Raw genomic sequence first — 14,364 nt, forward strand, 5'->3', positions numbered from 1 at the left:
CTGAACTGAACTGGTCTCCCAGTGAGCTCTGCAGATCTACAGCCACTGAGATGCTGGCCCCTCCTATCTTCACCCCTCACCTCTCCTGGAGTATTGTGATCTCTGATTAGGAAACACCCACCCACCCCTTACCTGCTGTTGGTCAATTTATATTTTGGGGTACAGTACTTGAGCCCCATCTACCTCCAGGCCAGCTCCTTGTAGCTCTCATGATTCCCATTCATAGAGTGGGCTGTAGGGGAGGGAATGTAGAATGCAGTGATGTGAGAAAGCACAACTACTCCACTACATCACAGGTAAGTTACCTCTTAAGGGCAGGGATGGTCTTTTTGTTCTGCATTTGTACAGCACCTAACAGAGTGAGGCCCTGCTCTGTGACCAAGGTTCCTAAGCACTGCTACAAGGCAGAGCGAACTTAACACTGGGAAACCAGTCTTACCGTATCACCTAACAGTGGGTGCTGGAGGCTCTGCTCGTGGTGGGTTTATAAGTATAACTCCACTGACATCAGTGGAACAACACCTGAGTCACAGCAAAAGGAAGGGAGAGGCAAGTCAGGCTCTCTTGGGTTAGCTGCAGTGGTCTGCTATTCTGCAACCAGTCAGCACCGCAGGTTCTCAGCTCCTCTGGGAAAAATCAGGCCCCTTACGATGGATTTAAACGTCTATCTTTAAAAGGCCCTAAGGGTGGGACTTGTATCCATTATAGATAGTCTCAAACTGCCCATGCTATGCCTGTACAGATTACACTTCCATACATATCGCTTCCCCTTCCCACCCTTTTGTTGGCACAGGTCACACAGCCAGCCCATCTAGTGAAGCAGCCTGCACAGAGTCAGTAATAGGAGATGCTCACCTGTTCTCTTCCAAAGTAACCACCATCTCGTGCTCTGCTGTATTGGAGTCCCTAGGCTTGATAAGCTTGGCAGCCAAAAACCCTAAGGCAAGAAGAAGTGACAAGATGGTTAATTTGTTGCCCATTATTACTAATCATGTTAATTACATGAGTGCTTAAGGACGGACCAAGAATGGGGCCACCTGGGCCAAGCTGCTGAACATTCATGGCATGATAGTTCAGTGTCATAGCAGGAGCTGAACGTGATAGCCTCATGGGAACATGGTGAACAGTGCAACAGGCTGCCGTGAGGTAGACACTCCATTCAGTGACTGGCTTGGCAAGGCTGGAGCTCTGCGTAATGTGCAGGTTCCTCTGGGCATTTGTATCACTGGCCACAAGACACTTCCTCCTGTCTGTGATTCAGGCTTATTTAACCTTTTAATAATAAAAATGTGGTTGTGGAGTCTTGTGTGGTCTTTTAAATGCTCCATTTTTCCATGCACAGGGGTAAGTGCGGCCATGCCACCACGCAGAAGGCAAATGATGAAGTTGGGCCTCACACATTAGCAGCACCTGCTTCCAGGGTGCTGCCCTGCCACCCCTGGCTTTAGCAGGTCACAGGCAAGCAAGGGCTTCAGTGCTCATGTGCTGTGGGGATGGAGCTGGAGGAAGACTATAAGAGAAGAATTATTACTTTTGGAGCAGCTGCAGCACATTAGTAGAAGCAGATGGTACCAAGACATTTGGCACAGTCCCTCTGCTGGACACGTGCCTGTCGGCGTGACAAACGGGAGCTTGGATTTGGCCCACTTCTAGGGCATAAAAATGTACTTTTCAGCCACACTAAGTGGTCAGTCAAAAGACCCTTGAGCCCAATGTAAATACTCCTCTTGACTGCAGTAGATTTTGAGTCAGGCCGCAGATGAGAAAGAAAATAAACTTCCTAAATAAGTAAATAAATTGCCACAGGAAAAGCAAGTTGGGCTTGTGCCCACGCAGTGTGGTTCAGAGCAGACATGCCTGTCCGCTGGAGGAAGTAGATGGTGAGTCATTCACTAAGCAACCATGCCCATAACACAATTTGATTGACATCATTGTGTGTGATATCACTACACCACTGCCCTGTGAGAGATGATAAACTTCCTGAAGGGAGAGGGAATTGGGTTTTTAAATGAGGAATTTATACTGTTAACACAATAAATAAAGGTGAGTATCCAAGTAGGGAGAAGCTGAGATAATTTTCCTAGAGACCTTGGAGAAGTGGCAGAGGACTAGAGTAGAATTGCCTTTCCCTTACATCCATTTCCCCTGCTGCCTCTACAAGACTAAGAACCTAGAGCATGCTGAGAGATGTGGGGAAGGGCTGGTTTTGGTGCTTGAGGTGGATATGTGCAGAGGGAAATTGGGAAACATCTGGAGGGAATTTAAACTATTAGGATTCAAATCACCTAAGGGCAGAGCCTGCTTTAGCACACAGCTCACCACTACCATGTACCCATGGGGTTGTTTACAGCAGCACAAAGTGGGTGCAGATCAGAAGGGAAGAGTGCATCATCAGTTCCCTCTCCACCCACATGTTCAGCACCAGACTCAGCTGTAGCCCTGGGCAGTCCTCTAGCAAGACGGCTTTGATACGAGAGCAGCTGTCCTGTTCGTTCTGAGACAGCTTCCATGCACCTTTGCAGCCTGAAGCATTTGGCGTTGTAAACTAGCAGGGCTGCCATATAATTATGGTTAAAGTGGCACCGCACCATTTTCCCCTGTGGATAACAAGCATTCACGCCAAGTCAAAACAATCTGCGGCTTTCATGCCCTAAAACAATTCAAAACAGAGTGCAACAGCTGCTTCAGCCACAGGAGGGAGGCAGAGGCTGCAAAAGACACCGCATGTCACTCTCAGGTAACTGTTTGTGCGCTCTGAGTCATTATTCTAGGGCAGTGGTTCCTAAACTTTAATCACCTGCGAATCCTTTAAACTAAAATGTCAAGTCTCATGAACCCCCTCCTAAAAATGAATATTTCCAGGCGTTTTCTCCCTTACCTCAGCATGAATGATAAAAGCCGTGATCTTGGAAATATAAAATTTGTTTTTATGACAGGCTTATTACACGCTATTAATTACTATTTATCATTACAGTATTTTTATTACAAGATGAAAACCGCAACACTCTTCCAAGCTCTCATTTGATTAAGCCTGTTACAAGACAAGGCACCAGTAGAAAGAGGTGCAGGGGTAAAGCCCTCCCCACACTCCAGGGCCTGGGGGGGGGGCTCCAGAAAAAAGAGAGGGACCCGCAGTGCGGTGCACCAACGTGGGAGAGCACATGATCCTTGTCGCCCCCCCGTACTGGCACCTCTCGCTCCTAAGGAGTATCAGATATGCAACAGCATGAAGGGATTTAAGAAGCCAACTCAGAGTTCCTCCTACACAAGTATTCAGGTCTTGAGCAGTTCAGGGAAACAATGCACGTTACAACAAAACTTAAACTTGTTCTTCATAATAAATTTAAAAACACTAGCAGCCTATTTAATTTTAAAAACAGCAAAAAATATCCACCTCCCTTTCCATTTCTTATAAGAAGTCTTAAGTTTAAATCTCCTGGTAGACATGCTTGCTTTGATCTGCTTAGCTCTTGGAAGTCCAGAGGCTCCAGGCTGCTGGTCGGGGTCCCTAGGAACAGCTCTGTCTGCCATTAGGGAATTCCTCCCCCCCCGAGAACCCTCTGTAACATTTTGAGACCCACTGTTCTAGGGTCAGGGGATGTGGAACATGGCAATCGGCGGTGTGATTGCAGCGCAGGTAGGCATGCCCAGGCTGACTCTGATTACTGCTAGGGCTAGCGGCACTGGCTCAAAGATGCAATGGTGTGAGGTGTACAAGTGTGCCCAGACCCTGGCACTTTAGCCCATACCTCCGCATCGTCGCTACTAGTCTTAGCGTGCTAGCTAGAGTAACGCTCCCGTGGGCGCGACTACCTGAGCTACAATCACTCTGATTGCCCGGTGGACATACCCGCAGTCCTGCACACTCTCATGCAACTGGCCAGTCCTGAGGAGGGAGGGAGGGCAACGGGATATTTCATCGGAGAAGGATTGCAGGATCCGGCTCAACGCTGGCAGCTTGTTTAGCAATGGTGTGAGAGTGCTGTTAATATGCTGATGCTCAGAGAGGTTGAGCTGCTGGGTGAGTGCCCCTGCTTTTCCATGATTCCCATCACATCACAGTGATAATGGAGCCACAGTGCACAGCAGGCCTACAACAGGGTCTCTGGCTCCTAGAATAGGGGGCCAAGGCCATGGGCAGCACACATCAGCCCCGCTGCCCTCAGTGGGAACAGCAGAAGGGAGCGAATAGTGCTGAGGGGCTGGATTAGCTTTACTGTGGTGTGTCTGCACTGGGGAACTGGCAGGGCAGGTGCCAGCAGGGGCATCCAGGGCCATGCAGCTCACTACAGCCACGTTGGCAAGGAGCTGGGTGCAAAGCTGTGGAGGACTCTGAGCAGACACAGAGGCACTAGGCCTTCATGGAGCTGGCCCTGACCCCAGCAGCATTCATGGGCCAGAGTCCTGAGAGCAGGGGACCCTCCTGGAGTTTCCTGGCCCCTCTTCCAGTAGGCCCAATAGGGTTACAGTCCAACCCTATGAAACACTGCCAGCTTGCCCTGATAATTCCCTGTTCTCGGCCAGATGTGCAGAGGCGACACTTCACTAAAACACTTCAGCAGGTGCAAGGCCTGGTGAAGTCAATGGGGTTTATTTAAGCATGTGCTTCCCGGTGGGCTTTTCAAAAGAGCACATGTCCCCTTTGCAATCATTGGGCTTTGTACTCCTACATCACTTAGGTGCTTCTCAAATGTCACAGCCCAGCTGCTTCACTGAATCAGGGCCATTAAACTCTTGAGCCAAAGAACAGGGCTCTGAGCTCCACTCAAGAAAGCAAGGTAGTTTAATTCAGGAGTTAATATCTAACGCATCTCTGTGCACAGATACCAGAGGCTCACTAGTTCTGCATCTCCCTGCTGTCGAGTTACACGAACGTAGGTCTTTTCAGAATATCATGCCATTCAGACTAGCTGGGACAGAACTGCCCTGCCCAAGAGGCACAGAACTGGTTTCCACATGCAAACCAGAGAACTCTACTACTGTGCCCGCTAACCACTAAATTTAATTCTGCCTTCCCTACAGTGAAAATTAACGTCTGACTTGAGTATGCTTATTTTTACATATTAAAAACTCTGTTCTTCATCACCCAAGAGCAGAAACGCCTGAGGCAACATGCTTTTGTAAGGAAAAAACATTTGTACAATTCTTAAGAATTTTAGGCATTGCCAATTTCTCCAATCCGAGCATATGGCCCATTGCCTCATAAGTGGACTGAGGGGGATTTTCATATAGATTTAATAAAACAATGTGTTTAAGTGATTAAATATTCAATTTCAACACACAATGCTTCACCTGCCACCCCCTCCAACAAAATTATACAATCCTGAAAAATAGTACCGTGAAAGGAACAGCCTGAGGGAAATAGCCACAGCGATGAATACTTTTCCAGTTTGTTTTGGCCTGGGATTTGCAAAGGTATTTAGGAGAATTAGGTGCCCAATTCCCAGTGTCCCTAAGTCCCTTAGGTTCCTCCAACAGTTCCAGCCATTGTAGCCTAAAGTTTGGCTGCTCAGCAAGGCACCCCCATAACTGCCCTGTTTTTCAGAAAGAGCTGAGTGCCCCCAGTTCCCAATGGTCTCTGGTTGGAGCTGCTAGGTGCTCTGAACCTTTGAAAAATCGAGCCACTGAATAGCTTCAATAATAAAAAAATTTAGCTCATTTTTAGGCTTTTTCATCAGTGGAGCTTAAGGAACCGAACCCATCTCTCCTGAGGTTTTTAAGACCCCATATTTGAAAATCTTGGCCATAAAAGGTGCAGACTGAAAAAGCCTGAATCATATTGCTGCAGAAGGACTGAAAGAGTCACCCAGATTCCAATAAAGCATTGCTTCCCACCAGGATTCTAACACACACAAATGAGCCAATGTGTAAGAGCTGGGCACAGAGGGACTGGGAGAACTCAAAGGGGCTGAGTCTATGACTAGATCTACACTTACAGTGACATGTAGAGGACAGACACCGCATATCCCCCAGCACCACTATAAAGAGCAGTGTAGATGCTGAGGCATTGCTTAGGCAAATAAGACACATGAGAACCACCGCTCTTAAACAAGGCCCGCCAAATCTAATTGCAATTTTTTTTTTAAGTTTACTTTTACTTTGCTTTTCACTGTGGTGTGGAGTGACATGCACCCTACACGGTGCCGCCAACGTAGACAAATATGCATTCCCCCTCTGTGCTCTGCACAGGGCTTGACACCCTCCCAGGGGCATTCTCTCACCACTCTGCTTCTTTAGCTTGTCAATTTGGCTTCTGGACTCCACGTCGCCTTTTCCGGGTTGTTGGGCATTTTCAAGCTTCTGGCAGCATTGAGAAACAGCAATGTGTGTTTTTCAGCACCTTCATATCCTCCATCTGTAAAACATTTCCCCAAGGCTCCATCCCCAAATCAGTAAGAGGTCACGGGAAGAGAATGAGGTGGCTAAGAAATCGCGAGAAGCCAGTTGATAGAAAAGGTGTCCAAAGGCCCAATCCCAAAGGTTGTATTGACAGATATGCCAATATGGAATCTGCTCCTACTCAGCCTCGCATTTAAGGGACAATCCACGGCACAGCGAGAGCACATCATGTTTCTCTCTAGCAACTTCCTTTGGAAACCTCAACAAGATGCTTTTGGTGGTTCTCAAGACAATTATATCCAGCTATGTAAGGGCTTATCCACACTGGCCAGCTTTGGGAACTCACCCACAGCTGCAGCTCCAATGCTAGCAATGGGAGCATTCCTATTGACTGGCCACCAGCATTCTTACCTCTGTCCCAGCGAGGCTGCTCAGAGAGGGTATGTGTCCAGAGAGAGGGCATTAGTTCCAAAGCAGCTGAGAAGTCTAGGAGAGCAAGGATGGACTAAAGACCTTGAGATGTGGCACAAGATTAGGTTATTAGAAACCTCATTTTCAATAGAGAGGAGGAAGGGGAATCCAGATTGCAGCTGGTACAGAGAAATTTAAGTCAATAGCTGTAAACAGCTTGTTCAGTGAGTTTGGAGGGGAAGAGAAGAGGGAAGATAGTAGTTAAGAGAGGCAGATGGGGATGGGAGAGATGCATTTAATAATGGAATAGACAGGATTGCACTTTTATTTGGAGAGATAGGATCCAGAAGGTGGGAAGGTAAGGAGTAACCAGAGGGATGGTTTGAGGAGTAACGATGAAGGAGGACCGGATGGAATAAAATCCAGGTGGCATGAGGCTGCAATTAGCATCCTGGATCCTTGGCAGCTCTGGAAAAAAGAAAAAAGTCAGGACTATAGTGTATTAAAAACCTACGCTTCTTTTTCTCTCAAGTGCCCTGCCTGGAAGCGTCCACTTGGCAGTGGCTTGTCAGCATTGCTGCAGCCCTAGCATCACACTCATCTTTGCCCAGTGCAAAAAGCAAAAGGAAAAAAAAACAACTCACAAATGAAAGGACAACTTTTGTTTTTATTGCTGCCAGAAGGCTTCCATCAGTACAATGGCTCTGAACACTGTATCTTCCTCAGGGCTGCAGAGAGAGCTAACGATCCAGGACAGGTCATTCTGAGGAACAGGGATTAAACATTTAAAAAGGACAAGCTTTCAAAGGGTTTGTTTTTTTAAACTTTTGGCTAAAAATTACATAAACACAAAACTTGGGGTATTTTGTGGCTTATAATTACACACGTTCCAAAACTCAGAATCACAGAACCGTCCCAGCACCTAACTGAGCAGCACTGATCTCATGCTAAAATTTACAAACATATCAAAATCAATTGCAGAATTTACGGGTTGCATTTGACGCACGCATTAATTAAACCTTTTGTGAGCACCTACAAGAGAGCCAATTAACTGCAAAAATCCTTATGTGGATGTAAAAAAACAATATTTTAGTCAAATTGGCCTAATCATTTGACTGACTCCTTTCACTTTTTAAAATCAAAACCACAATCACTTAGTTTTTAATCACAATGACTTCTTATCTGTGTAAGACACTAAACACCGTCTAACCTCTTGCTACCTTACTGCTTTTCTACAGCATGTTCACACTGCTTTGGCTTTTTAAATGTGGGGCAGTTTGCAAACGCCGTAGGATTGTTTTTCCAAATCTTTTCTTTAAAGCCAGTTTGAAATATTTTTACATTAAAACACCAAAACGGCTAATGAAATAACGAACGATTTTTGGTTGTTAAGGGGAAAAAAAAAATAGATCTGTGGTGAAGGTCAGAGTACAGAGAATCACACACAAGACTTGCAGAGTGTTAAAGGAAGAGCAAACAGGAAGAGGAAATCGGAACAGAAAGACATGGGATGGCTGGAAAACCTGGAACAATGTGAGCTCTTGGACATGGAAGATGGATTATAATACACAGTCGCAGAAAAACGGGAACTAATGACACCAGAAAGAAAAAAAAAATTTTTTTTGCTACTTTTTTTTTTGTTTGTTTTTTGGGTCTTTTGTAGATTTTTTATACTTTTTTTTGTTTTTAAGTGATTAAATAATAGTTGAACTATAATTAGCCACACAAGGAGGGGGGGGGGGGAAATCTTCAAAAAGGGTTTTCTTGGCTCTCTTCAGTTCAGCCTGATGAGATACAGCTTCTTTCCCAGCCCCCTCTCGCATACATCATAGCCTGATTTTGCACGGTTTAAAAAGTAGCTTTCCTCTGAACGCTTGCGCCGGCGGTAGCTACATTACAGAGACCGGCTGTAAAGGTGGGCAAGGGGAACTGTTGCCCTCTTGCCTCGACACATCGGCGCCACAACCAGACCCTACGTTCTCTAGCGCCACCACCTCTGGAGCACTGTCTTCATTGTAGAGCCTCTTGATTCCATCGTAGAAGTCATCCACCTCCATCTGTTCCACTTTGCGCTTGGCGGAGGCTTGCTTGCAGCCGGTGGGAGCTGGCAGACACTGGTAGAACCCGGCTGTACCTTTGATTGGCACTTCTGGTTGGCCGTTGTCCTTGGAGAATTCTGGCCCTGGGACAGAGGAGGGGTTGAATCTGAACGCTCCTCTGTTACAGGTCAGCAGGGTACGCTTGAAGGGACTGTAGACATATACAGAATTGGGCGGCAGAGCAGACTGCAGAGTGGAAAGGTGGCGGGCCACAAGCTCCCGACAGTGGATCAGCTGGGAGCTGTCCATCTACATTGGAGAAACAGACATGGGCATTGCAAAAGGAGGTGAGTCACTGCAATTCTTGCTCTCTACACAAGTCCATTGTCCACATACCTAGCTGCTGCTTGTTTACGTGCTGAATGTGGGGAAGTGATCAGTTGGGGTGGAGGGGGATTATTCTGCTTAAAGGCCAAGATTTTTCAAGATGGCCCAAGAAATTTGGACACCTGGTTTCCATTACAATTCATGGAAATTGGGTGTCCAAATCCCCTAAGTGGCTTTGCAAATGTCATCTAAAATGTTTCTCAAAGGCCTGTGTGTTCCTACCTCTTACATATCAGTCTGTATGCAGCAGAAAAAAAATTAACCCTTCCACAAAGCCTTCCTAGTTAGGACATTTAACGTATTTAAGTGTGCTATAACCACTTCCATCTCTGGCGTATCAAGGGAATATTTTATACCTTCCCTTGCTACACTGGCAGGGAGGAGAAAAGAATGATCGCATCCTTCTGGTTAGTTTAACCCCTTGTGGCCAGGCCAGTTGGGCATTCCCTGCTGCAAACAATTTTGATTTGTACATTATCTCAGGCATTAGACTCCCTTTATCAAGAGGTGAACATATTAATCGCCAAACAATGCAAAGTATTTGCGGAGATGTCGCAAACACCCAACCCCTCAGGCTGTCGCCTGAGCATCTTTGCGGAACATAGACACTCCCCCTCCCCCCCCCCAAAAAAAAAAAAAAAAAAAGAGAGAGAGAGAGAACAAAAAATCCCAACCACAAAACCTTGCATCCAAACCTCAGAGGCTGGGAATCTGACAGCTCTTGAGGCCTTAGCCATATCCCTGTACTCACAGACAAAATGCCGTTTTCAATCCTATTTCAGATATAGATCCAGAGCACAGCTCCACTGAAGCTGACACAGTTACAACCAGGTAAAGATCTGTGCCATAAAGTCAGAACAACAAAGTCTAGGCTTATTCCCACTTTCTAATCTGGGGGCTCAATTCTACCCTCATGCCCATTGGACACTATGGGGGATATCCTTTGACTTGTACCAGCATAAGCCAGAGAACAACCGGCCCCAGTCTGTCTCCATGCCATGCAGATATATCATTAAAAGCTCCGTGCATCTTGTAACTTGCCTATGACTTGACTCAGCTTTTATTGGATGGGTGTGTTACACTGACTGCAGCAACAACTACTATACTGGTGGCAAAGATTTCCTGCAGCCTAGGGACACAAATCAACTTGAATGAACAAGTAGGTCTATAAAAAGCAACAGAGTCCTGTGGCACCTGTAAGACTAACAGATGTCTATGTTCATCTTCAGTAAAATGGGGAGAGATGGTGTGCAAGAGACATGAAGAGGGAGGAAAAACCGCCTGTCCTGCTGAATTTCAATCTATTCAGCTCTCTCCATTAGCTTGATGATTCACTTCCTGGCCTATGGCTAACCCAAGTGATTATCTCTCAATTGCCTGCTGCCATAATAATGGTCACAAGATGAGAGAGGTTTCACAACCACAGCTGGCTGTTTAGTGCAGACCATCAGCTTCTCCTCCTCCTCCTCCTTTCAGTGGCTGTCCCAGAAACAGAGGACCCTTCTCCTACCCAGAAGGCCAGTTAGCCGGGATGTCCGGAAGACCTCTGCCCAGCCCTCACCTGTGCTTTCTGGAGCAGTTCAATGATGAGTGCGAGCCAATCAGGAATCAGCTTCTCCAGTTCCAGACTGATGATGGCCAGTGCCAGCATGGACCCCTTGAACTGCAGAAGCTGGTAACAGGCCATGCAGTGCAGTAACTGCTTGGTGAGAACAGCTACGTGCTGAGATGGGTTCATCTTGGGCAGGACCGTCAGTAACTGAGGCCTGGTTGACACAGCAACTGCATGGAACTGAGGAAAAGGAGAAGCAAACCAGTCTGTATATTACTGACAGAGTTTAACACACTGCTTCATAAGCACACGCAATGGCACCAGCAGCTATTCGTTCCTGTGCCTTTGAAACAACACGGCCCACTTGAATCCTCAACCACACACATGGAGTGAGATTTCCTCCCCCCGCCCCCAAGGATGTCCCATCCCATGCTCTGCTTCACCCCAGCCAGGCACTGTCCCCCAGAGCAGACAGCTCTGGGAGGAGTGGGAAGCCTCATGCTGGGCTGAGATGTGTCTAGGGGATGCACATGGTCCCCTCACTGGCCCTTCAGAGATACCCCAGGAAAGGTGACACAGCTGGGGGAGCCCAGTCCGTGGTAGGGACTGCCTTGTAAGGGGTGGGGGAGCAGGGTCCCAGGGCAGCCGTGGCCAGGAGGAGTCCTGCATAGAGAAGTTCTGTAAGTGCAGCGCAGCCAGGGAGGGGCACGGAGCCCCTGTATGGATGGTCCTGTCCTCTTCCTGAACTGCAGGCTCAATGGTTCGATCAGACATGGACAAACAGGGCTCTCCCCTGGGATGAAACTATTGAGGAGAGATTCTGTGAGGGGAGACAAAGTTTTCTTTGCCACTATCGCCCTGCCATGAGTTTCACCACATGAAAGGGCTCTCTGGTCCCCGTTTTCAACCAGTCAACAAAAATCTGGGTCAGTTAAGGACACATTGAAGCACATTTCACATCCACCAATGAGGTCTCCCCTTCCTCCCCCCGCTCCTTAATTCCTTTGTGTTCTATTGTTGTCTTGCTTTGATCCTGGAGCAAATATACTGGCAATTAACATTTAGGACCAAGATTTTCAAGAGGGACTAGGGGTTTTGGGTGCAGGTTTTGGGTGCTCAACTCAAGACATAAGGGCAGAACTGGAAGGGACCCTCTGTGTCATCAAGTCCAGTCTTGGGCCACCACAGGCAAACCCATCAGATAATCCTGTTTATAAACCTATCAAGCTCCATCTTAAAACTAGTTGGAGGTTGTTTGCCCCCACTACTCCTTTTGGAAGGCTCTCCAGGAACACTCTTCTGATGGTTAGAAACTTTCTAATTTCCAGCCTGAATTTATACATGGCCAGTTTATATCTTAAGGGGACCCGATTTTAAGATGACGTGAGCTCAGCACATTCTGAAAATCAGGCACTTTTAAGGTGTCTAAAGTTGATCCCCAAAAATCACTAGTCAGGTTTGAAAGTCTTTGGCTAGATTTTTGTTTAGGCCATGTCTATGAACATATGGCCAAATCCTAGAATTCTTACCTACACCAGCAGTGGGGATTTTTGCCCGAGTAAAATCTGAGTAAGTCCCTCAAGATTTGGCACGTACTCATATTAATGCTAATGAAACGAAAAAAACCAAACAAGGACGAGCACTGGAAAGAATATAACTAGCAACATATTTACAATATGAAGGAAATCCAATGGTGTAGCCATGTGAAGATCCCAGTGCAGTTTATCCAGAATAATCTTCTCCATTCTGCGAATTTCAGCTGCAGAACAGCCGCAAAAGCTGTCCCTGGCCAACACCTTCAGTACTGGAATCCTCTGCAGAAACAGACGTCAAAAAACAAAAGAAAAGCAAGAACAATCATCCGTCATAAAAGCCGTTTCTTTCCTGTCCTGGCAAGTGGCAACCCCCCTGCTCAAGCGATCAAAGAATTAGAGGAGTATACAATTTAAAGTAACTGCTCGGCCTTTAGAGAAAATATTACCTCATCTTCCTCAATGGTCTTGGCAGCAAGGAAGAAGCAGCTGATCGCAATACAATTCAAGTACTTTGGACGGGCCTAGGAAACAGAAAAGAAGTCGCGGCGTGAGTACAATGCAGAAACTGATTTGTGACCACTTGGCTCTAACTCCCTTACCCTGTGAACTCAGGACGCCAAAACAATGCAGACTACACTGCTATTATTGTGAGCCGCGGAAAGGAAAAATCCATACTCCATTACATGAGGCAGGATAGAAATCAGTCAGCCCCAGCGTCCTAATTGGCATCCAGTGATGCGCATCGCTGGAGAGGAACAGGAGTTTGTTTTTAGTGGGAGCAGTGGTACTTGGAAGGAGAAAAACAGAAGATTGGCTCCTCCATTGGCATAACTCAGCACAGCTCCACCTACTTCAATGGAGTCAGGCCAATTTCCACCATGGGATAAGGCCCAGAGAACAACATAGGTTAGATGTGAAGCAAGGAGGAAGATAGAGCGGAGGTGCTGAAGTTGTATCTAGTCAGAAATAAACACCAAGAGAGAATTATGTTTTACGGCAGCAGCTCTCAAACAATGGTCACTGAGCCCTTTCTGGTGAAATGTTTTGGAGTCAGCAAGCAGTGGAGCACAGGGAGAAGACAGGACTAGGAGAGACCAAATAGCAAGTGTGAAAAATCAGGACAGAGAGGGTTAATAGTTGCTTATATAAGACAAAGTCCCTAATATTGAGATGGTGCCCAATAATATCACGACATCTAGTCACCCTAAGAGAACTTCTCTTACAGAGTGACAACAATGAAGAACCCTTGTTATGGGCCCCAATTCTGCAAAAGCACTTAAGCATGTGCTTAACTTCAGGCACATAGGCAGTCAATTGAAATCAACAGAACTCATGGGTGTGCCTGAAGTTAAGCGCGTGCTTAAGAGTTTTGCTGAATCAGAACCTTAGTGGCTATATTAATGTGATTCAGGACTTTGTTTCCCATGCCAGTGAAGCAGGAGGGCGGGAAAGGAAGATGCACCCCTCTATTCTGTACGCACGGAGTACAGTATGCAGTCTGTGAAAACCAGGAGCAATGTCTGACATCTAGGACAGCACGCTGTGTACAAACTGAGCAGCACTGTTATGGCCTCTCCCCCGTCACTTCCAAACAGCTAGCTGACAATTTATCTCACACTGTCTGTATTGACAAAAATGTAAATGCCCTGGTGGGACATGGAACTGAAAGAAGTCACAGGGCAAGGAAGAGATAAGTAAGTAAAAGCCCTGCAGAGAACATAAAATCCATTTTTAACCTAGAGCACTTCCGTGATTAATTCCAGCCGGATTAATTCCAGCCGCCAGAATGGAGCTACAGGGCAGCTCCAAGGCCCGATCCTGCAATCCACCCTCACACAACTAGGTCCCTAAACAGTCAACCTGACTCCTCCCAGCAGGGAGCAAGGGGGAAGGGATGCAGGATCAAGGAGAAACATAGCCTCTAATAGGTTCCAGTTCCTGTGACACAAAAGAAATCGGTGATCCCCAGGGACTCTGGCTTCTCATGGTGATGCATCGGGAGGTTTGAATTAAATAGCTGTATAAAATAGCTGTTTCAACGTGTCCAGGTACTGCTGACAGCGAGGAGAACAATGTCCTTGAGGGGGAATCTGTGGTTTGT

At 46.7% G+C, this 14,364-nt stretch overlaps 1 protein-coding gene across 2 annotated transcripts in view; it reads right to left on the minus strand.

Annotated features, from left to right (window-relative positions):
* Positions 1-7,397: 7,397 nt before the first annotated feature.
* The window catches only part of CCNI (cyclin I), a 52,663-nt gene continuing 45,696 nt past the window's right edge, over positions 7,398-14,364 (minus strand). For both annotated transcript variants that reach the window (XM_032784494.2, XM_075066091.1), the window contains exons 4-7: positions 12,710-12,784; positions 12,402-12,542; positions 10,738-10,968; positions 7,398-9,098 (exon numbers count right to left, since the gene is read on the minus strand). In XM_032784494.2, the coding sequence (XP_032640385.1) occupies positions 8,640-9,098; positions 10,738-10,968; positions 12,402-12,542; positions 12,710-12,784 (906 nt within the window). In that variant the 3' untranslated portion in view covers positions 7,398-8,639. The remainder of the gene's footprint in view (positions 9,099-10,737; positions 10,969-12,401; positions 12,543-12,709; positions 12,785-14,364) is intronic.

The sequence above is a fragment of the Chelonoidis abingdonii genome, chromosome 5 (genome assembly GCF_003597395.2).
Source record: "Chelonoidis abingdonii isolate Lonesome George chromosome 5, CheloAbing_2.0, whole genome shotgun sequence".
Taxonomy (NCBI): domain Eukaryota; kingdom Metazoa; phylum Chordata; order Testudines; family Testudinidae; genus Chelonoidis; species Chelonoidis abingdonii.